Source organism: Siphateles boraxobius, unplaced genomic scaffold (genome assembly GCF_051911475.1).
Source record: "Siphateles boraxobius isolate OS27281-9 unplaced genomic scaffold, OSU_SipBor_1 77, whole genome shotgun sequence".
NCBI classification, from domain to species: Eukaryota; Metazoa; Chordata; class Actinopteri; order Cypriniformes; family Leuciscidae; genus Siphateles; species Siphateles boraxobius.
Window position 1 is genome coordinate 12,291,292 of NW_027509205.1, and position 25,034 is coordinate 12,316,325.

The window sequence follows — 25,034 nt, forward strand, 5'->3', positions numbered from 1 at the left end:
TAACGAAATCAATACTTTTATTCAGCAAGGACAGAACACATTAAGTTGATCAAAAGTGAGTAAAGACATTTATAATGTTATATATGCATATCCACCAAACCCAGATTAACAATCTATTTCAGATCAGGACGCATTCAATTGTATTCAGTATATCTTTGCAACCAATTATAAATCATACCAAAATTAAATAGCATCACAGCGAATATTTACAGCATATTTAATACCACTGCCAATTTGTTTGTAGCTGAACATGTTTTACTCTCAGTTATTGAATACTTGAGTGGGCTCTGGTCAAACCCATCACCCCCCTCTATTGAGCTTAATGCTTTTAGGTAACACAGCTAAAAAAAAATTTCAACAGATTAAGGAGAGCATGTGAAGTGAGTCACAGGATTGGACTAAGGAGTCATGGTGTGTCTGCTGCTCACCTCCACCGAGTACGAGATCTCCTCATTGTTATTGTCATTGATTTTCTCAAATAGATCTTCACAAAGCTGGAAGGGGGACAAAAGAGCACATTAGGGAGGAAAGAGAGAGCGATCGATACAGAGCACAAATAACTGCTGGACGTGCTAGATGGAGAGCTAATGCCTTAATGTCTTCTGGCAATGTCTGCTTTGGGATCAGAAACATCTCAGTCGCTGCTGATGTCTTTTAATCTGGATCCATTAAGGTGATACATATGCTGTGATATTACATGCGTACCAGAGGAATAATGCCTTCCTGTCCTTCCTCTTGCTTTCCCATCATGGTGTAGGACTTGCCAGCTCCGGTCTGGCCGTAGGCGAAAATGCAGACGTTATAGCCCTCAAAAGCATGCTGCAACATCTCTTTTCCGATGTCATTGTACACAAGGCTCTGTGACGCAAAGCTGGGGTCGTCCGGCTAGCACAGAAATGAAGAAAAGGGAACAAAAGACTAATACAGACTTTTTTGGAGGATGATTAATTACAGCTGTAAATTTGACCACATGCACATTTTATTGTCCACTGAGGCAGCTCAGCAGAAAAAGCAAAAAGAGCAGGAAAAGGAAAAAAGGAGAAAGAGAGACAAAAATGACACTTACCGAGGTGTGAGACCAGTACGAGTAGTCAAAGCTGAAGGATTTGGGTCCCTCCTTTGGGTTCTTGGGGTTCAAAATAGCTGGAAAAGACAGGAAAATTCAGTGTATATATGTATATTATATATATCAGTATTCAGTTTTTTACACAACACACCTAGTGGTTGACCAATATGGGTTGTTTCAATACCCAATAATGACACCAATATCTAGAGTGAAAGGTGACAAGATGGCTGTCTGATATACTTTTCATTTATTTTAATTATGGGGATAATATCATTTGTAATGTAGAAATTTGAATGAATGTATAACTCATTAAAATAAAAATGTTGAATTGAATAATTTTTGCATGAGAGAGATTTATTGACTGAATATAAAAATTAGTACTCAATTCACAGAAAACATAACTGTAAACAATTAAAATCTCCACCACAACCACTGTAAACCATGTGTTTGGGAGGTATTTTTGTTTTCAACAATTGAGAGAGGACACATTCAATCCAGCGGGGCCTGTGTAAAAAAACGATGACTCAAAAATGTCTTTGTGTTGGATCAGCAGGTCCACCTGTTGCATGTGGCTACCCACAATTCTTCCCATTTCTCACAGTTGAAATACAATTGAACTTTTGCTGTTTTCTTTGACAGATATCTCACATACTATCCATTCGCTCTCAGCAGGTTGCTACATATCCTTGCAGTCTTAATAAACAGGAATCTACAGGCTCGTTTGGTATTTGGCGTGTCCCAAATATTCAGCCAGACCCTCATCTCAACAACTCCACACTATCAGAACGCTAAGCCTGGGAGTGAGGAGCTCAAAAGTCTGCAGGGCCACAGGAATCTACTGTAGGATATTTATAGGTATCAGAAAGCCAGCTGCTGCAGTCCCCTCGACTGACTCGAAGAACCCGGCACGGCCACCAGAGCGAGTTCAAGCCTTGATTCGATCCAGACAAACACATTCCACCAGCAGAGCGCAGGGTGGCGAGGTCAGTTGGCTAGGTGGTCGGAAAAAAAAGGGTGGCTGACAAATGGGATGCATATGCTGCTGTCATAGCAACAATCCAAACAACAACATTACAACCTCCCGCTGTAACAAAAGTGACGGATCAGCCCAGAAATAGAGAAATGTGGTGTTTTTTCCACTTCAAAGTGTGCATGGATAGAAGAGAGAAGGGAAAGAGGTGCAGATTATACATAAAAGTCAATGGTCTAATTAAGCACAAGGTTCTCAGCAGATGAGGATGTTTGAGCCCCCTGCAATGAGTAAATCACCAGCAGCACCAATGGGACACTGGCTAATCTCCCAGTCTTCATCTATTATTCAGTGGAAATGAGAGGGGAGGGCTGAGTACTGAACCTCTTCTCTCTGCAAGATGTCAGTTGAAAACTAGACTAGAAAGTGTATAATAATGAATATTCAATATACAGCACTATCTGTAATGATTTTGCTGGTGAGTATCTTAATATCACCACAATAACGTGTCAATCCTTAGCTGTGTCCGAGATCACATACTGCCAGATTAGGCATTTGATTAAAGTGCCCTCTCTCTAAACTCCTCCATTCCGAGAGCTTCCTCTGCTCTGATTGGTCAGTTGGCCCATCTGTTGTGATTGGTCTACCACTTACAGCGTGTGTTGGAAACGAAACGCCATAGCTGAATTTCGCCTCTGGAGGGTTCTTCCAAAGCCACTTCAATCAGACCATCTCTGCTTCCGCAGCACTCAGTTATACAAACACTTTTGACATATTATATTTCTTGCAATGAACTATTTGAATTTATTTGTTTGGTCAAAATATAGGTTTAAAAAATAAAACAATGCAAATAAATAAAAATAAAAGTCAATTTTAGAATACCGATTCATTTTTGATTTTGCCTTTATTCAGATAGGACAGTAGAGAGTGTGGACAGGAGGCAAAGTGGGAGAGAGAGAGAGAAGGAAAGGGATTGGACCATGAGCCGGGATTCAAACTCTGGTCATCCAAACGCAACAATGCTGCGTGTCGAATTGCTCCCACTTCAGCAATCAGCTGAATCAGCTTCAACAAAACTCTAATTCGAATCTTTAATCCATCTTAGAAAAAATATATAAATCTTGGTATATGAAATATTGTCAAAAAGCAAAAGGGGAGGACAAATCCACAGGACCATCCTGGTCTCAAGAGTTTTCATGAAGGCATCTTTCTCAGAAAGCTGGTTAGTTGTGTGCCTCTTCGGAAAGATAACTGATACGTTCCCAGGTTGCTCCTTTTCTCATGCCCTGCATCTTCGCATGGTTCGAAATGTTGAGGACAGGTCTGTGTCATTCAGAAGAAAGAGAGGCTAAATAAAGAGCGATTACACTTCTGATCTAAGGGCCAACTGGAAACTGGAGCAGTGGACACACAGGGATTTACATCACCACATTCTTTCTGCACTTCTTTCCTGGAACAAAACACACAGAGGGACTATAAATGCCTCTCCCATCATGCACTGTGCTGTTCACCCGTCATATCAGAACACTGATGAGATGGGAAGATCAGCACAGGGCCCGAAAGACAGATGGAAAACCAGCAAGCCTGGCCTTGCTCACATATGCACATGTGTGGGTCACTCACACCTGTTTGTATCATTCTAGCGCCTCTACTATGTTTTGTGACACAGACAGGTTTCATTCTGATATTTTCAATTGAAAGCATAAATGAGAAAGGATTTTACATTCAAAGTCTATATAAGCACTTCCTGTTATGTATTTAAGACCCTAAAATTTAGATGGGAAATGAAAACACAAAGAGTTCAAATTATCTCTTGCCATTCATGTCTCCTACGTCAACACTGCTCACGCAAGCCATAGCAAAAGTTAAGGCCTGTTACCATGACGACCACCACACTGAACAGTGGGATACAGAATCATCATCTGCGTTATACAATTTAATTTTGTACCTCCCCCTCAAAGACGTGTGCCGTCTCCCTCAAAGACGTGTCACAAAATAAGTGACAATTGTAATGCCATTACACTGTTAAAAATTCACATATTCATGTTTGAAAATCCCTTAAATCTGGCTGAACATGTAAAAGGCTTCAAAAGAAAGCATTAGAATTTGTAAATTAGACATTAAGCCAGACATTAGGCCTGAGAATATTCAATATATATGAACAGTGAACTGAGCAAACTGTTTTAAAAAAACACATACATAGTGTATGCTATATACATGCAAAAAAATTTTATTTATGCACACAATAACTAATACCAATCCTATACTTACTAATAGTATAGTAGTATAGTAAGAGTAAAATGGACTAAAAAGAATAAAGAATAAAGAATAGAATAAAATTTCAAAAGATGAAACCAATTTGACCACACTTAGTTTGTTAGTGCACATTTTAGTCTTATGGTGAACAATTAGTTTGTGCAGGTAAATCCAGAAGAAAAAAAATTGTCTGTCTTCATAGTCTTCAGCCAAAATATGAGAATGTTCTTCCCTTCTGGAATGGCATTCCTCCTCTGATGACTTGGAAAAACAGCCCTGACCTATATTTAATAGTTTCAATCTGTAAAAGTAAATTTGGTCGCAACTTCTGGTTTATGCGGCCATATTTAAAATGTGTATGTTTAAGTTTTAAAGTCAAAACTGGATTATTGACTTAATATTTGATTTTAAAAAAAATACTATAAAATAAAATAATAATCTTCATGATTATCTTCATGAATTGCCTCCCTGTAAGTGTGCCCTGGAATAGAGCTGTCAGAGTGAACATTTTATTACATTTTATTGCTGACAATCTTCTTGTTTATATCAGGGATTCAGTATAATATATTCAAAATGTCTCCTACTGTTGAATAGGGTATACCATACTACCTTAAAAGTTAGAATTATTTTTTAACTCAAAATAAAAAAACTCGAAATCTTCAAATATGAAAATGAACAGCATTCACTGGCCAAGGGTAGTGTAGCTAGCTAGCCGGGCCCATCTCCTCAAAGCTGTCTGTGAATGATAGTTTGAAGCTAGCATGAGGCTAATTGCAACTGAGGTGGCTGAACTGAGTGAACCTCTCAAAACAGCCTCTCAACTCACACAATCATGTTTAGATAAAACACTTGAGCAGACCACAAACCATCAGCCAACGGAGAGCCGGTCATTATGCAAATACAAAACTAAACGTGCTATTCACTCCTCCCAAACAATGTCCTGACCCCAATCCCCAGTCCTCTTCAGCTGAGACCAGCTTAATGTCAGGTGATCATCAAAAACGAAGTCTGATTGGACGTTTAACTCACTTGCACACACAAATACAACACTGGTTCGGCAGGATATTCCAGAGAGAAACAATTATGCAAATGCTCAATTTCTGCAGCCAATTGACAAACCAACTCAGGGGTGAATGAAGTTGGCACAGCAATAACACAAAAACTTCACACACATGTTGGTCTTCCTGCTAGGAAGTCTGGGTACAGATGCACGAAGAAGACTACTGGCTTTCATCACTGTAGGAAACTCAAGCAGGAGGGATTTTAAATGAGTTAGCAGACTACACCAGCTGACCTGCATGTGCACAGTAAAAGCTTCGAGAAAGAATGAAAAACCCATCTGTCTGCTCTGCTCAAAGCGTATCAACTTTCAGGCTGTGATGATAAACCTGGGCTTATTTCAGAGTGTGTGAGATGACCTGAGAATCGCAGGCATGCCCGGCCTAATGCGGTGGAATATGTGTCTCTTGCTCCGGACCCCATGAGACTTTGCTCTTTAGTCCAGAGGCAAATCAATATCCCAATATCCACCGCTAACAGCCTGCAGTGGTTTTAAAAGGTATTATTATAAAACAAACAAAAACACAGGCATTAAACATATATCCTCAGGAGTACCACAAGTTGCAGAGGAAAGTAAATTTTAGCTGCTTACAGAAAACTTTTGGTTCCAGTCAGAACACTTTCTGTACTATTGATTAACCATTGGATTTAAAAAATCCATTGCCATGTTTTTACAATTAGCCATTTTTTGTTGTACAGTGCACAACAGAAAATACCCAAAACCAACATAACGATAGCAAAACAAATATCCACCTGCCAAGATTTACTCCCAGAAAGGCATCTGCCAACACAGATCTACTATACACTGCTATATCCTAAAGAGGAAAGCTTAAACTGGATAGTGTGTGTTCCAATCTGGAAAGATCTATGAACTGAACACACATCTGCCTGTTGAGGCAGTAGAGAGCAAAACACAGGCTCCACTTTCTTCTCACAGGTGCTGAAGATCAAAAGCAACCACAAATCATCATGAAACTAGCAAATGCCAAGGGTGTTCAGCAGCTTGAACCACACGGGCTGTGCCCACAAACCCTTGAGGAGTTTGTCACTCTTCTCTTTTCACCATTACTAGCAAAGTGATACTGTTATTATTTACTACAGCATCTGGATTCGAATGTTAAACCAATGACTCTTTCGAAACAATACGAGAACAGAGTATTAGTATATCAATGCAATATTGCACTGAGCAATGGAGTACACCAGTGCAGAGATGTTGTGGTGCACAAAAAAGTGTGACTTCCTCCTATCACTGCAAGTTCCTCATAAACATCGTACGGCTGTTTGACATCACAACAATATCTGATCTGGCATTTCAGGATACAGAAAGAGCATTAAGCTCATCCTCTTGTTTCTGAGCAGTGTTGGACTCAGTTACTGCTTTTGAGAAGTCTCAGTGAAGCCTCAGCATGCCGTCCACGCAGTTTTCATGTCGGCTACTGAAAGAGAATGAAAACAGGAAGGCTGAAGAACAATACTGAGCTCAAACACCGCTGCCAGAGAATGCCAGGCCCTGTACAAAACATGAGGTCATCTGTTATGACTTTATAGAGGCCTATGAACTTATTCAGAGACCTACAACAATGAAAACGACTCTTGAAAAAGACAGTTTCCATTTTTTTAGGTAGAGAAGGTGAGTATGGAGCTGGATGGTATGATTCTATATACACCATGCTACAACAAGTATTAACAGTTATTTTATATCAAATTGTATCACATTTTCTACAAAAATACTAAACAGCACATCTGTTTTCAGCATTAATAAGATATATTTCTTGAGCATCAAATCAGCATATTACAATGATTTCTAAAGGATCATGTGACACTAAAGACTGGAGTAATGAAGCTGTAAATTTAGCTTTGCCATAACAGAAATAAATAACATTTAAAATTGTACAAACATTTCACAATATTACTATTTATTTATTTATTTATCAAATAACTGCAGCCTTGGTGACAGGTGAGAATAAAAAAAGTTATTTGTGCCTGTAAAAACTATCCGATTTAACAGGACTGCTTTTCTTGACTCGAAATGTTTGATTTATGAGATTCCATCATGTTTGATTAAAGCAAACAGGAAAGAGGTGGTTCGGTGAGGACTGAATGAGAGGGCTGCACGAGACTATTATCTCCAGCACTGGATAGAAGTGAAATAAGGGAGATGCGAGATAGAAATCACTAGAAAAGTGAAGCTCTGCCCAGCTGCCAAGATGTCATCCGGAGTGCCCTGTCTATTTCTGTAGCACCAGATGGCAAGTGCTGCCTCACATACTGACAGCACCTCAGCGAAAGGAAGGAATGGGCAGATTTCTGAACTCAGACCTTCCTGACACACTACACTCAGCAAATTGTCATGGGACACGTGCTACAGTATGTACACAAACGCAAACGTATAGCCTATATACGTAAGTGTATGTGGCGAGAACATACCAGCGATAAAGAAGGTAAGTTGAAAGTTGATAATGCAGAATTTCTTGCATCCAGTAGATTGTGTATGGTGGATATAAGAATAGTTTGCAAATCACAGAAGCACAGCCAAGTTCATGTCAGCACCGTACATACAGCGTGACGATAATGTGCTTACAAGCATACACAAACATACTGTACACCAGAGAAAACCGCATCAGGTTCAGAGCAGCATATTATTTTTCAGTGTTAGTGAGTGCAGGACCAGAGAGAGAGTATGACAGCTCTTCAGTTTCGGTCAGGACCAGCGGACACGTTCCACTCCTTATAAAATCACCACGCCAGTGGAAACGGGAAAGTCCAGGAAGCTGAACTCATTTTACAGATCACCCAGCTAAACATAGGCTGACGGATAAAGACTGCAGAGTTTGATAGTACCTCATCTTCTTGAATGGCTCGACAATATTGTTATATAAACATTTACTTAAATATATATAAATAATTTAATTAATTAGTATTTTTTATTATTATCACTACTGCTAATAGGAAGAACATTAACTTAACATTCTTGAATGGCCCAAAAATAGTTAAATAATAGTTAAATAAATTATTCAATAAATAAAAATTAACCTATTAATAATTTTATATTAAAAATATTTTAATAAATTATTATTACTGGTACATTAATTATTATTATAAATTACATTATTGAAAATGTATGTCCTTTGTTGTTGCCTCTTCATAAAAGCAATAACTAAGTTAATTAACTAGTATAAATTGTTATAACCACTCACATTGTAGTTAACAAGACCCTGACTATGGTAAAATCATTGCCATGCACAGCCTCTTGATTGCTTCATTTCAGAACATGAATTCCACTCATAGCACAATAATGATCAATATTTAGGCCAAGAGAAAGACAAGGAGCAAAGACAGAAACAGATTAACTCTGAGCCCACATGTTTTTGTTCATTGGGCTTTGGGTTTGCTCGTCTCTTTGTGTCTACACCAACACCATGATGACTTTGGCCTGATATGAATAGAGATCCTTAAACCCCTCCCACCAACGACCTACGGAAAAATGAAGTGAACTTTAAAAGAGCTGTTCACCATCCTCCCCACTATAAACAGCATCAGCATTTGGACAACAACATTGTTAGATGCAGTGGTTTTTGATCTGTAGAATTCAACAGACAGCAAGTTTGAGTCAGCACTCTTCGTACCATGAGTTAGGCTAATGCTACCAAGAGACCAGATGCCTAATCCTAGATGATTAATAACACCATTCTAAGGAACAGCGGAAAGTGATTAATTAAACCCATTTCTTTGTAAACTCAAGGTTAGCTGAAGGGCATTCAAAGCATGTGATACCGCAATTTTTACAGGGATGTGAGGGCAGATCAAGCTTCCATCTCCAGAACACAGGTACACCATGCCAAATGACTGGCGGCCAGGACAGACTCAATGTTTTTCAACTAAATTCTGCTTTTCATTGCCATGAATAATACAGAATGAATAAAACTAGTAACCATGATTAGCCGTGCCTGGACTACAAACTACAAAGCCCTATCTGCTGCCACTCTCACATTCAGTTCCCAGTTCACTAGGATTCGAAGACAGAAACCAGCATTGGAGAGAGAGACGGAGAGAGATGGTAGTGAACGATAGTAGGAAAGTGAGATAATGGGTAAAGCAAAAGAGACAAAGAAAGGTATTAGAGCAGGGATTAACTAATGTTTTGTCAGTCGAACCCCTTTGACCTAAAATATTTACAAGAATTACCCCCTGAAATTTTAAATGAATATAAAAAAAAAAAAGTAACAAAACATTTGCCTGTTCACGGTTCTCTGATGATAAGGTTATTGTTCTTTTTATTAATGACCAATAATGATTCATTATTATGAGGAAATTATTACACCTAAATTAAAAAAAAGCAGAGGGTTCCAACTAATAGTTTTTACTATTTATTTCAAAAAACAAATGTTATGAGGTCAGAAATATTTTTTAATGTTTTTGAAAGAAGCATTTTATGCTCATCAAGACTGCATTTATTTAATCAAAAACACAGTAAAAACAGCAATATTATTAAATACTATTAATTTACAACTAAAATACTTTTTTTTCCTGTTTTGATATTTTAAAATGTAATTTATCCAGTGATGTCAAAGCTGAACTTTCAGCATCATTACTCCAGTCTTCAGTGTTACTTGATCTGAAATCCTGAAATCATTCTAATATGCTGCTTTGGTGCTCAAGAAACGTTAACACCAAGGAGGAGGTGAAAACCATAGACTGTAAAAAATATGGACAAAGCATCTGTGACGTCACCCATAGACTTTCTAAAGAATGGTTTTGAGGCCGTTTATGGGGGGTATGGGCGGCGCCATCTTAGAAAATCTTGTTCAGAAAGGATACAGAGGTGGTATGATGTGTTGTGTCAGATCATGGCCGAGACGTCAAATTTCAGGAATTCCACTCGGCGCAGCCCGTTATCAGCTGTCAATCACGCTGTCAATCAAAATTAACCACACCCTTATTTGTCATACAATTTATATCTCAATACGATCTAAACTAACGAGTTAGAAAAACATTCACCCCCCTCACAGTTGTCAGGCACTCGGAACCTTTCGAAAAATACAATAAAAGTCCATGGGACCAACCTGTAAAAACATGAATTTATGCTGTGAAAACGGACATTTTAACATGGGGGTCTATGGACATTTGCTCCCTTTTGGGACCTGCCCCTAGCAGATTTTCGATGTATTGCAGTTTTTCGCACTTCCGGGTAGTCTTCATTTTTCAGATTAGAATGAACATGACTCTCAGTCACGTGACAGTGGATGGAGAACTGTTTTGGCCTAATTTCATCTGCTTTGCAGTTGCTGTCGATGCATCCATGTCTTTATAGCAGGAAAAAAAATCCCAGAACTCCAAGGACGATCCTGTGATGCTCTCTCACACTCTCGTGCACGTGACGAAGGCTGGATCTCCCACCCGCCCCCCGGCTCATCTCATTCTGCACCACTCCAGCAGATCAACCCGGCTATATGGGTAATTACAGACCAGACTGGCACAGCAAACAGCCGGCTTCCCTGTACAAGGAAATGTCCTGTGTAAATAGATCTTTGGATTATAAGAAAAATGCATTTACATAGAAGTTCATCTGCAAGATTTATGAAATCTATCAAATTTACCATGATAACCATAGTTTCTGCTAAAATCCCATAGATCCTAAAGCTGCCCCCAACCCTAACCCTAAAACTGACCCGGTTTAAAATCATCAGTAAACCCATGACACCAACACAGTCAGCCAGTGTCGGGGCTTTTTTGAGCGTCGTTTGGCTCTACGTGGATGCCATCTGGGTTTTTCGGGCCGATTCAACATGTTGAATCGGCGGCAGTGAGAGAGAGAGAACTCTGATTGGCTGTTCAGCTTAGCGTCAGTGCACAAAGTGAAAGTGATGAAAGCGAGCAAAGAAGCCAAGACAGCACAGCCTGTTATAATTTCACGTCATCTTGCCTGAGCATTCCAATGCGTAAATATTTTCATAACAGCATGAGCCGACTGGAATTAAGAAAGTGATCAGCATGACTGACATTCAAAATGGTAACCAAGCTCGGACTTGTTCACGGTTTGTATATCTGCATTTCTAGTTTCAGTTTACGTTTTTTGAACGACGAAAATACCTATTGATATCTGCTGATATAGACACTGATATTCTTACACGCAGGCACAGAACACAGGTGCTAGTTGACAGTGGTCAGTAGTCCTCTTGGTGTGTTTAGATTTTTGGATTTTTGATTACCGACGAGTAGCAACACAGTCAGCTTTCGTCAGCTTTCGTCAGCAGCTTGGTATGTCCCAGGCTTTAGAGCAAAAACATCAAGGACAGACTGAAATTTTGCAGGAAGTACAAGAATTGGACAGCAAAAAATGGTAAAACGTTAATTTCTCTGATGAAGGCTCCTTCTGACTGTTTGGGACATCTGGAAAATCAATTGTCCAGAGAAGAAAAGGTGAACGCGAACATGAATCCTGTGTCGTGCCAGCAGTGAAGCATCCGACAGTGGCAGTTTTTTACCACCGTGGTGGTAATGGACCAACTACCGGCGGTGGTACAGTGGTTGGGGGGTTGTTTAAATAAAAAAATAAAAATAAAAAAGGTGTTTATTTGAGCAATTCCGTCAAAGAAACCACATACTAAAGCCTGTAAAGCATTGAGATAAATATCAGTAAAAAATGGTAACTTAAATATAATAAATAATGGTAACTTAAATATAATAAAGTTAAATCTATTTTTTTTTTTAAAGATGCGTCATATAGTCTACCGCTCTGTGCTTTGAGAGGGATGTGGGACACGAGCAGGAAAGAAACCATCGATCTCTTTTCTGATATCTTCATGTTTTCTACTAGTTGTAAAAGTTATGTAGAGCGAATTTTATCTTCCACAAGGGCAAGGCATTTAGGCTATGTTTGATTTTGCGCTGCCAGAGAAAGTGAAACTGAAGAAAAAAAGAAAAAAACACCCGCAAGTGTGAAACGCGGTTTACAAATAATTTTGACGTGCCTTATGTCTAATAACAAGCACACACTGTGTTAAAAATAATTTGACGTGCAAGTAAAAATGTAGGCTGTCTGTCCTACAATGTTTTTCTACTTTACCACAGTAAAGCATACAAATATAATAGGCCCAATTAAAAGCGAACCAAGGAAGAAACGTTTATAATCCCCTTCGAAAATGGGTGAGACGTGAGTGAAGATTTGGAAAAAGAAACAAGAGATTCCATGCAGGGATGAGTCACGATTTTTGAATATACGATTAGTTGATTTAATTATAGAATATCAAATAGGTTGTGCGATTATTCTCTCAAATAAAATCTCCATTATTTCAGTGCTAATGCAGTTGAGTTCATGTAACCAGAGGGTGAGGCTGCCAATAACAGCGGTCACAAAGAAAAGGCAAAAGTAATGATAATGAATGTGTCAAATATAGCAAGGAGACATTTTAATTGTTTATTAATAAACTAGTGTTTTATATGTCAGTGTCGGCTGCAAAGATTAAGTTGACGATGCTGACTCATCATCTTCGCATTAGCCTACATAAACAGAGAGTAAGCTAGTTGTTTTTTTTTCTTTTTTAATTGTTTTGTTTAAAAATAGACCATCCAGCTTTCTATATGGAACAACTAATGGAATATTGTTAAATTCGCTGATATAATCGGGTGACCAGATCTAAAACTAGAATTCAAAGCCGACAAAGCTTAAATTTATTGGCTCACGCACAACTCTCATTCGTCTTGAATCCAAATGTTTCCATGGATGCGATGCAACACTTAATTGCTAACCTACTATTTCTTTTGTAAACAAAGCTTTGTGCTTCACTCGTGTCATAATATTCATGTAAAACAGCATTCACATACAAAAAACTTGGCGGACTACCGCCGGTGCTACTCAGCCACCGCGGTGGTGCGGTTGTCAAGTTTACCAGCACAGCCCTCGGACCATCCATGTGTGGGGTTGCTTTTCATCCAGTCCCATGGATAAAGAATGGTATCAAAACATCCGGCAAAAGCAACTTCTCCCAATTATCCAGGAGCAATTCTGTGATGATCTGTGCATTTTCTAGCATGATGGAGCACCATGTCACAAGGCAAGAATCAACTGGCTTTGAGTGTTTAATTGAAATGTTTGTTCCATGGCCAGGCAACTCCCTGGATCTTAATCCCGTAGAGAACCTGTGATCAATCCTCAAAAGGCGAGTCGACAAGCATAAGTCCCCAACTCTTAACACTAATAAGGAAAGAATGGATCGACATTAGTCAGGATTTGGCCCAGATGCTGATGCATGCCAGAGCGAATTGAAGAGGTTATGAAGGATCAACATGAAGGATTTTTTTTGTCAATAAAATCCTTTTGAAAATGCATATTGTTTTCCAGTATACCACAGAAACATGTGAAAAAATAATCCAAAAATACTAAAGCAGCAAACTTTGCAAAGCACAAAATTTATGCCACCAGTCACCACCAAAACTTTTGGCCACGGCTATACACTGCAACAAGCAGTAGATTAATAGCTAGCTAGTTTAATCTAAAATACCCAATATTTTTTATGCTTATCAGAGTATTGCAGCATTAGCATAGCAACATGCTAATGTCAAACTCTTTGTAAATATATCGCAAAACAATGTACAATGTAAAATACAAGAGTTTATGAGAAACTGTAAATCGGTGATGACAATTATATGAGTGTTTTAAATGAATATGAATGTGGGGCGACTTGGGATCATCACTCATATTTCATATATTCACATGCTGCTGTGGTCTTTAAGTGTTTATGAGCCTGTTCATTTCTACAGCTGGTCAGAGAGCCCCAACTTATGCTATTAGCAAGGTTTTATTTTTGGCCTGGAGTAAATCAGAAACAGTTCATCACAGTACAGGGTAATTCCAGCGTTATGGATGTGACATTTGAACTCATAATGACAGGTGAAATGTCTCAGAAAAAAAAAACTTCTTACAATATTTAAATTGGAAATGCATATTCTCAGAGCACCCAATCTGGGGAATTGACAGGCAAAATATGTTTTTCTAAAATATATTTAAGCACCCCCAAAAAAGGAAAATATGCATGCGTTATGGATGTGACGGAAAATGACAGAGTTTTTGGTATACTGTTCGATTTCCTTTAAAGTCTGTGAACTTTTAAATCCAATGTATAAATATTGCTATCCACATGATGAAGGGGTCTTAGCTGAACATAAAAATATCAATGTTTAAAATATATATATTTTAATGAAGTGTATTATGAGGAAAAACCAACGTTATGGATGTGACAAAAACCCTGTTATGGATGTGACGCGTCTGAAATACATAGAATCTGTTTGGAAAATCAACAATCAAACCATCATGGCACTTTTGTTGACGCATAATTGCTGTGTTTTCACATTAAGAAGACTGTCTGAAATGATTCTAAACCAATCAGGTTCCTCGCGCAATTGCAGGACGCCTCTCAACTTGGATGTGAATAGGCTACTATAAACACATAGATGGAACATTAAAGCAGAGACTATTACGGAAGACAGTCAAAATTAAAATACATTTACAATTAATGTTTGTCATATAGGAGTTCAAAAGGTTTCCTCCACAGTCAGGTGAACCGATGGACATTATTGTCCGTAGATGTGAGTCACTAGCAATCATGTAACGCCAACGTTTTTTGTGTCTAAATGATCGCACGGTTTTCGGCCAGTTTATGGATTTTAATGCACAGTCGCGAGTCAAAATCATCACATTTTATTTCGTATAAAAATGATTTGACAAAATAATTGACACGCAATATTATTAGCCTATTAATATTATTATTATTTTGCCAGCGTGATCGCACCGAGCCTCTAAAGGGACGTGGTGGTGGAAAAAGCACATACAGATTACACAACCAGAGAGTTGCCTATTTCTTTTCGTTTTGATCTTTGCAATCTTTCTATAGATAGGCTATATTTCTGAGAGGCATACGTCGAGTTTCTGTTCAGTTATGAGACGCGCTCAAGTTTACGTGTTGCAAGTGATCGCACCTCCATGTTATTGATGAAACTTTGATTTAAAATTAAGATACAATTTATACAAAACGAAATTCACTTTAAATAAAGTCTTTCTACAAAACAAAACTTGAAATGAAGTGGCCAAAATCATTTCTGTCTTGAAACAGATCACAATAGTCATATGCATGATTTAATATGAAGCGTCCATAACGGTCACGTCCGTAACGCATTATTATGGTTGTTCAGAGCAAAGTAGTGAGATGAATTGTCTATCCTAATAAGCATAAACATAATTTAGCTTTGTAAATAAAGTTTCAAGTTATTTGCATTTATAATTGTCATATTAAATAAACTAAACCTTTAAAACGTTATGGACGTGACAGTGCACTGAAGCGTCAAGACCTCTTTATTATAGCCCTTATAAATCCAACAGGCAGTGCTGTTATGACCAAATTAGTATATTTATTTCTCAGGCATGCCTCCATCTTTCTGCAAAATGCTTACTGTTCAAATAAAGTTTAAAAAGGGGGGTCTTTGATACCTTTTTTTGAAAGCATGAAATATGGCTGGTTGAAAATGTAATTTAAGCATTGTTGCTCACCTCATATCTGGTGGATAAACAAGGCAATTTTCTTAAAAATTTTGTTAAAGCAGATTAATACAGTATATTACAATACAGACCTAAATGGACAACTTAAAAAGGGTTTTGTTCTTTTGGTTAAAACTTTATTTTTTCATGGTAAAGATGACCTTTGCATGGAATTGCCCTACATCAGTTGAAAAATAACTTGAGAGTATCACACACACACACACACACACACACACACACACACACACACACACACACACACACACACACACACACACACACACACACACACACACACACACACACACACACACACACACACACACACACACACACACACACACACGTTAAATTTTAATTCTTTGTACATGGACAAGCTGCTCAGATAAGACACAGAGAGCAAGACAACTCACTAGGTTTGAGACACAGTCTGTGTTTAAGAGTTACAGATGGGGAGTGATAAAGGAGACAAATGTAATAGGACATCAGCCTGCAACTTGACGGCTGGTAAAAGATTGAGGTATACCGGTGATGGTCTGCAACAGCTGTTCTACATCTAACCTTTTTTTTTTTAAGCATCACAGTGCAAGGAACCAAAAAAGGAAGCTAAATGGAAAACAGCTGACAAGAAAGGGCAGAAATGAGGCATTACAGAAAAAGCAGAACTGCCAAGTACTAGAGAGAAAAAATGAAGCCACATTCCTGGATTAAACTACTTAATCATTACAAAATCAAACCTTAGATTAGAGCATAGAGCTGTCATGATCATAATAGCTTTATTTTGGAAGGCAATATATAATTGTAATATAAAGTGCATATAATAATCACGGTTATATCAAATTATGATGATTAGAAGGGTTGAGAAGGGCAATTATGTAATAATGGCAACAGGCCTACCTTACATCATCACACAGTCCTAGAGGAAAGATGATATACTTAAAATGATTTAAAGATTTAAAAAAGTACATCCACATATAAAAAAATTCTCCAACCAAGATCTATACAACTAAGACACCGCCAAAAAAATAGGATAGCATACATCTGAAATGTCACTCATTTAATATTTATGACAACATCTTAAAATAAAATGTAGATCATCTTGAATTGGGATTTTAATTAGAAATCACCAAATTTCTCATAACTGAGAAATCCATCTACCGGGTTGAGTGGCAGGTGCAGCTATAATCTGCAAGGTGAGAAGTGGCATTTTGAGTTTACGCCCATGCACCTGCAATGGTCACTGGGATTAATGCAGGAGTCTGGTGACCTCAGGTATGGTCACAGGATTACATCCGTAATCAGGTCAATCGTTTCTGTCTGCACTTAAAGCCCGAGAGCAATATGACCTTCCAAGTGTCAGAACCACATCAATCTATGAATTCCCTTCACCTTTCTCTCTCTCTCTCTCGCTCAATCAATAAAAGCTTTTCTGTCTCTCAATTTCAGTGTGCAAAGCTTTTACAGACAACTCTTCCCTCCTGTGTCTTTGATGGCGGTCCCCAAGGGCCTGCTGTCAGGATGACTCCATCTACCATCTCATTAGCAGAGATGAAACAGTCTAAAATAAGAGGTCAGAGTAGCATTAGCTGCAGGAACACCATTTATATAGGCTACTAACAGAATTTCCAAAGTATGTAGCTAGTACTGTTGCTAATGTGGTTGCTAGACCATTATGGTTGGTTACTTTTTGGTCAAATGATCCCATCCACAAGCCTCTAAGTGTTCACACTGTCAGTTTTTGTGATTGACATCCACATTTACTTACAGGTGTGAATCTCGAAATGCTTACACAGCAACTCACAGTAGCGTCTCGAATAACTGTCTGTATGAACGTGCAATGGGAGTCAAGCCTGTATTCTCTATCAGCAAGCATAGCGCCAGTGACCAAAGCAATATCAAAGATGCCAACGTCCATAAAACTGAAGTGTCTAATCACTTTTGACACGAAAAGATTCCAATCCAGCAGCGAGTTCATACATCAAAACTTCATGAACCGACAGCAGTTTTTATATCTGGGTGGATAATGGAGCATTTGAGTCGCACATAGTCACTGTTCTCCACCTGAGCTGTTCCAGCCAGTCTTTTACCGAAAGCGAAAACACACGAAAACCTCCAACACATGATGTTGAAACAAGAAACGAGTTTGTGCAGTGCAGGGGTGCGTTTCCCGTACAACGACGAAACTCGATGCTTCACTACCATAGTACGATGCATCGTTGAAGAAATCAACTAGCTAGACCCGACCGTATTGTCACAAAGTGGTCGTTCAACCACAACCACGTTGGTTTCTGACGTCATTAGGGCTGAACGATTAATTGCATTTGCGATAATATCGAGATATGATGAAAGGTGATTTTGTAACCGCAAAAGCTGAGATTATACTGGTCACGTGACACACGAGAGAAAAGCAGTCTGCAGATCAAGCATCAACTTGGCACGCTACGCATAGGTCTGTCAAATACGGTCAAACAACCGTATTCTGCTTGCTTCTAATCTCTCACTCACACTCACACTCTCTCACACACTCTCACACACTCTCACACACTCTCACACACTCTCACACACTCTCACACACTCTCACACACTCTCACACACTCTCACACACTCTCACACACTCTCACACACTCTCACACACTCTCACACACTCTCACACACTCTCACACACTCTCACACACTCTCACACACACACACACACACACACACACACACACACACACACACACACACACACACACACACACACACACACACACACACACACACACGACACCGCTCGAACCTTCCGAAAAATAAGCTTTTATAAAGTTCGGGGTTTAAGCGCATTACAAGGACAGTGCGCGGTCTTCGCCGCCGGAATTTTCCTTACAAATGCTCCACAAAGGCATTATTTATGTCTTTTATAATGCAGTTGGCTTATATATTAAAAATATGACAATCACTGAGAAAGCTGCTTTCATTTTAAAATACGCGCGCTTTGTGAAGAGCGCTCGTGCATGCGGCTGTGAGCAACTCATTGATTAAATGTACTTGCATCTCAAAATGCTTTTGACGCGAAATCACTCCAGCTCTTGAATGGAAAACGTTCAGACAGCCTACTTTTAAATACTGAAAGCACTCTTTGTTTATTGCTTGTAATGTTTTTTTTCCTCTTTATTTACTAGCTTTTATATTTTGAAGCTATATTAGTTTATAGCCCATTTAAAATTCTTAACATGTAATTGGTTTAATTAAATGTGTTTATATATATATATATATATATATATATATATATATTTAAAGTATGTATATTTACACATGTAATTATATACATATTTAAGTCTTATTAAGATTAATTAATAAGAAAAAAATTAGATCGGATCATGAGCTGCCTAAAGATTCCCATCCCTACTGTACAATGATTTATTGCTTGTCTTTGTCGACTAATACAGAAGGTAAAGAACTTAAAGTAATCGCATATTAAATCGCAATTGCAATATTGGTTAAAAAAAAAATCGCAATTAGATTATTTTCCATAATCGTTCAGCCCTAGACGTCATGCAGGTGATTGAGTAATAACTTATTTTAATGCAACTGTTTGAGATTGAATTAATGCTAGATGTTTTGATATAAATTAAAGACATGGCATCTGAGGACTATTTCTCATTTTTCTCAGTGATTTCGCTTTATTTCCAGATTCAATCATAGGCTCGTTCTTATATAATAGAGCATGTTCGCACAAGCGCAGTCTTCAAAAGTGGTACTTTAAATATCTTGACAAACTCAAAGATGTAAATAAAATTTGTATGCATTCTAAATAAAATACACAGTTTGTATTGAATGTCAGCTTGCTTATTCTGATCAAAATACAGATTTATCAAGTCAACATGTCATGCAATCTAGAAACTAGGCTTCTAACCACAGCTCGAGAGCTGTCGTTTCAACCACAGAACTTTGCGATGCTGTTTGCCAATGTTCGTTGGAACGATGGTTTCGGGAAACACCGACTCGTTCAACTATGCTGATATCGACGGAACTTGCGACCATAGTTGGCTAACGATGCTTTCAGGAAACGCACCCCTGAGCATCTCTCTGAGACTGCATTACATGACAGACAATTAGTTGTCCAATCCGGTTACGTTCACACAGCACGGGTTTTCAGAGAAAGTGGTTGAGATTCCTGAAAATGTGAGTTTGGTTATAGAATGCGGTTTTCACAACTTGCAGATACGAGTTGTAATGTTTTTCGATAGACATATTTCATGTCATATTTATTTTTATTTCTCAACATTTATTTTCATAACAGTGTTTAATCAAAGTATTATTCATTATCGCCCAATATTTTTGGGTGAACTATCCCTCCCCACTCAATAATCTTTGCTGATATTTGTTAACGACACCACTGCTGAAGATGAAAAGAGAGATGAGTTTTCATTCCCTCGACAGTTTTCCCTTCATAAAAGGAAAGGGTCAAAATAACAATAGATTCAGTGCAAGAGACCAAGATCTCTCAAGAGGGATGTGAGAGAAAAAGGTTTTACAGGTTTAATCTCCATACAACCCAATGCTTAATATCTCCTCTTTCAGATACAACACACTAAAAAAACCCCGCATGAATAGCAACATTTAACTTCCAAAGACGATATTTATACTTTACTCAAGCAAAAGCCCACATATTCCTCTAGAAACAGACATTTTGCAGCAGATACAGTGATAAGAAGAATAGTAATTAATTGTTTAACTGCAAAAATGCCAGGATGTGTATTAAGAAAGTAAATATGGTCAAAGTAAAAGGGAATATATATATATATATATATATATATATATATATATATATAGGGCTGTCAATAGATTCACATTTTTTAAATTATTTGCACCCTTTTTGTTCATGAATTCACTTACTAGATCACTGGACTGAAAACTTTCCCTGAGTCAAGTGAAGCAAGAGAAGCAAAATCGGGTTAGAAAAAAAAAAAATATATATATATATATAACCATGTATAACTCTTTCAGATTTACTTTATAACTGCTGCAATCTGAATGGAGAGAGCATCTTCATAGGAACACACCATAGTACAAGGTAAACAAACGTTCCAGACAAACATTCATCTTAAAGATGCAGTCTAAGCAGTGGACATCACCATGGTTACCACATCTCAGAGCAAAGGAATCACTAGATAGAGACCAAATATTAAGGTCATTCTGCTCTTTGCTGTGTGTATTTGCCACGAGCATCCTTGACCCTGACGGCTCAGCACTGCATAACACAACATTCCCAGCATATCATCTGCAGAAGTGTCCTAATGAAGGGGGTGGACCGAATGCCAACCTCACGCTCCGGTTTCAGTACGCAGTCTGCGCATATGTGCTAGACTAGAGTGCATTGTGACTGCGGGCTCTGAGCTCTACTTCCTGTGCAACTCTGGCTTTCACTCAGGTGACCTTGTGCCTCCTATGGACCCCTTTATTTACCATGGGGTTTAGGCCAATAATGATTATGTAAATGAAGAAAATGTTTGATATAACAAAAGCGTCTCTCTCACAGCCTAACTATTCAGGACGGCAAAAATTTGGCTGAATAATTTAAGCCAATAGATGACCACAGTCAAGCTATATTTTGAATTTGTTGAGTTAAATAAGCCTCTAGCAAAGGTCTTCAGTTTACCAGTGTTTATTCAGCTCTTCAGCTTCAGCACACACAGCTCAAACAGCAATGCACAACATTAATCACTATGATTGGGTCTGTCATATAGGCTACATAACATTATAAAGAGAACACTATTGTAATAAAACATTGTGAACTCTTTGGGTTTAATTGCCGTGTTTCAGCGCGTTGACGGTAAAAGCGAATTCACAACAGGAGCTAGATATTCTGTCTAGCACGTAACTTAGTATAAGTTCACTTGTGCATTTGAGTCATTTTTGCATAATTTGTAATATTGTTTATATTAAAAACATTAATGCATCATTAAGAATAATTGGCAATTTTATTTTTCATTTTCATCCACAATATGGTTTAATTAAAATGGCTTTTAAAGTAACACCAGGTAACTTTTGCTCTCGGGGTCCCCCTACAGTTGGGAAACAGTATTGTCCTCTACTACTGTCGTAAACTCTGTCATTGTGCATTTGTTGACAACCATGATAGCCCTGAACACTGTAGGAGGAGGTCACATGCAGGTGTTCTGCTTGCGTCGCGTGTGAAATTTCCTCATCCCAGGTACAGTGGCATATATTTCAGCATGTCATATGAATATAATTTCATGGGTTTTATTTTTTTTCTAACGACAAATGATCGCGATGATCACGTTTACAAGCCAGTGTCATTATAGTAGCCTAGTCAATTGGTTACCGTTTTACTGAATCTATACTTCAATGCAATGTTTGAGTGGTAGATAATAACCATATATCGTCAATATTATAATATCAAGCTACCATAAATAAATCTGCAAATTTTACAAATCCATTTGCATTATAGCTTGAGGCAAGACAAATGACCTGATTCATGAAGATAAACGGAGGATAAGATAGCTTCCGTAACATAGTCAGGCAGACAAAAAAACACCCCAGACTACGGAGTGTCATTGGTTGTTGCGTTAAATGTTACCCAGATACAATAGTGCTATTTTCTGATTGGCTAACAACACCAGACGAACAACACCAGAGGAGACCCGCTTGAATTCATGCCTGTTCCACAGTGAGAGCGGCGCGGCCAGAGTTATCATTTCACTTCATTAGGCCGGAGAGCGTGACAAAAGACCGAAATGAGTGACTGTCACGCTCAATGCGTAACACTTGACAGCCCTGCGATTTTAAGGAAGTGGGGGTGGTGGTGGAAGTGACGTATATGCCGTAAAGCAGTCGAGTTTTGTAGTTCTCTTTGTTCGCCGGTTACTACCCGAAACCCGAAGTTTAAAAGTACGATTAAAAACGCTACAGACCCCGTCAGGCTATGTAAGACGTGTCATTCAACCTATTGTAAGTCGATGTACCATCACAAGAGACTTGGAAATATATTATGAAGGTTGGAAAGTTACCTGGTGTTACTTTAATGGTAAGAATTTTGTTTTTGTTATCAGGCTCTCAAAAATTATATAAATTTAGATTTAGATTTATCGGCAAATATATCGGTTATCGGCTTTCAAATATAAGTATCGGCTATCTATCGGTATCATCCAAAATTAAACAATTTCATAATGGTTTGTCTGTAAATGACGGTTTTACATGGATAATGTTTTCAAAACACTCACTTGCAATAGAGTAATAATTTTTCTGCATACATATCCATGTTTTTTTTGTGCAAAAAACTTAATTAACATTATAAGTGAACCTCAAGGAACGAATCAAAATATTATTAAAAAAACCATGTCATGACCCCTTTAACTGAGTCCAATGCATCCTCCATGAGATTTGAAGCCTCAGGAAGTTAAAACTATGGCTGGGTAAATACTGATTTTCTCTATCTTATTTTGAACAAGTTTAATTGATTCTACAAAACCCAAGAGCCAGTGTTTATTACACCTCAACGACCAAATGAACTTATGAAACAGTTCATTGGAATGAATATAAACTAAGTGTATATAATAAACTTGAATATAAACAAAGTGTAGACCTGGATTATTTATTACTGGCCTTAATTATTACTGAAATAGACAAATGAATCATAATCAAATCAAATCGAAATCAGAACCAAAAACTAGTGATTTGAATTGAAAAACATGAATGGATATTATCCATCTATAGTTAAAACCAATACAAGTGTCAATTTACATCTTTCCCTATATATAAAAACCCTCGCCAGGTAATTTATTACTGACATTCTGTCATTGCAACTTAAAAGGTTACATAGGTCCATATTTTCTTTCTTAATACATCTTAAGAATTAGCACACCACCATTTCTGTGTTCAATGTTACCATGTTCAAAACAGCTCGATGAATCACATCTCAGTGAGCACAATGACTCACTGCTCGCAAATGGACGTTAACAACCCATATGTTATAATACGTTGAGTTACAGTTACAATGCACAAGGTCTGATTTTTTTGCCGAGTTACACCCACAATGCACGAAGACTGATTTTTTTTTACATTTATCTTCTACAAATGAGTCAAATAGTATTATCATAATGGTATGTAAAACTCTTAAGTTAAAACAATTGATTGAAATAATTTTTATATCAAAGGGTCCATTAATTCTTGATGTGTGGTCAGGCGTTCTTCTTCAGTGGGCTGTAATAACGATAACACCCGAAACACGGGCGATAACATCAACTAATTTCCTTTCACTGGCTCTCTCTTCCTCTAACACTAAACTAATGCAAAACTGATGAAGAAGAGAAAAGAGCTGCAGGTTCAAGCCACACAGTATCTTCACACTCAGCACCTTAACACACTAAAGTCCCTCAGGCAGAAATTCTTTGAGTCCTCTCATTTTTCCAAAGGAAGGGGATTTCACACAGAGAGGCTCTTCTTTCCTTCAAGATCAAACAGAATATCATTTCCACTTCTATTCTTTCTTTTTAGTCACTCAGGTTGCAGATTTCCAATAAAACTTGAACGCTAGCCTATCTAACTCTGAACATCTCATAACCTATAAAGCCAAAAGCATATACTAGAGCCACCTTGTCTGGAGGCATGTGACCAAATATGAGAAGCTTACAATTCAAACAAAAGAGCCATAGAGACAATACTTACTGGTGGAGTTCCCTTGCATTTGTATAATGCATTTTGATTCCTTGTTGGTCTCCCTCGAGTTGAAGGGTCGCACTCTGACAGCCACTTTCACTGACCCAGACATGGTTAAAGTTGTTGTGATTCAATCCCACAAAATGTTCTCCTACAAAAAGAAACAAAATCATGTTATTTTTTCTAGTGCCACAGATATTAGGCTAAAGGTACAAGAACACATTTCATAGACATTATCCAGAATTATCACATTGCATTGAGTAAACAAGCCTTCTAAATAGATCAGAAGGCACCATAACATCATTTATGCAATGATGATATTAGAGGTTATGAGGCATTTGAGAAGATTTTCTTAAATTGCTGGATTCCAAAAGCAAACATAAAAGAAAAAGATGATAAATGGTTCCACAGATTTTGACTAATGATTTTCGATAACTTTTTAATTAGCTAATTTCTGTTTACTTGATATTAGATTAGGGATTTTTTTGTAT

At 37.9% G+C, this 25,034-nt stretch overlaps 1 protein-coding gene across 26 annotated transcripts in view; it reads right to left on the minus strand.

The window, feature by feature from the left end:
• The window catches only part of kif1b (kinesin family member 1B), a 77,893-nt gene that overhangs the window by 50,177 nt on the left and 2,682 nt on the right, over window positions 1-25,034 (minus strand). For all 26 annotated transcript variants that reach the window (XM_077219164.1, XM_077219161.1, XM_077219156.1 and 23 more), the window contains exons 2-5: window positions 24,553-24,694; window positions 1,067-1,143; window positions 706-885; window positions 429-494 (exon numbers count right to left, since the gene is read on the minus strand). In XM_077219164.1, the coding sequence (XP_077075279.1) occupies window positions 429-494; window positions 706-885; window positions 1,067-1,143; window positions 24,553-24,655 (426 nt within the window). In that variant the 5' untranslated portion in view covers window positions 24,656-24,694. The remainder of the gene's footprint in view (window positions 1-428; window positions 495-705; window positions 886-1,066; window positions 1,144-24,552; window positions 24,695-25,034) is intronic.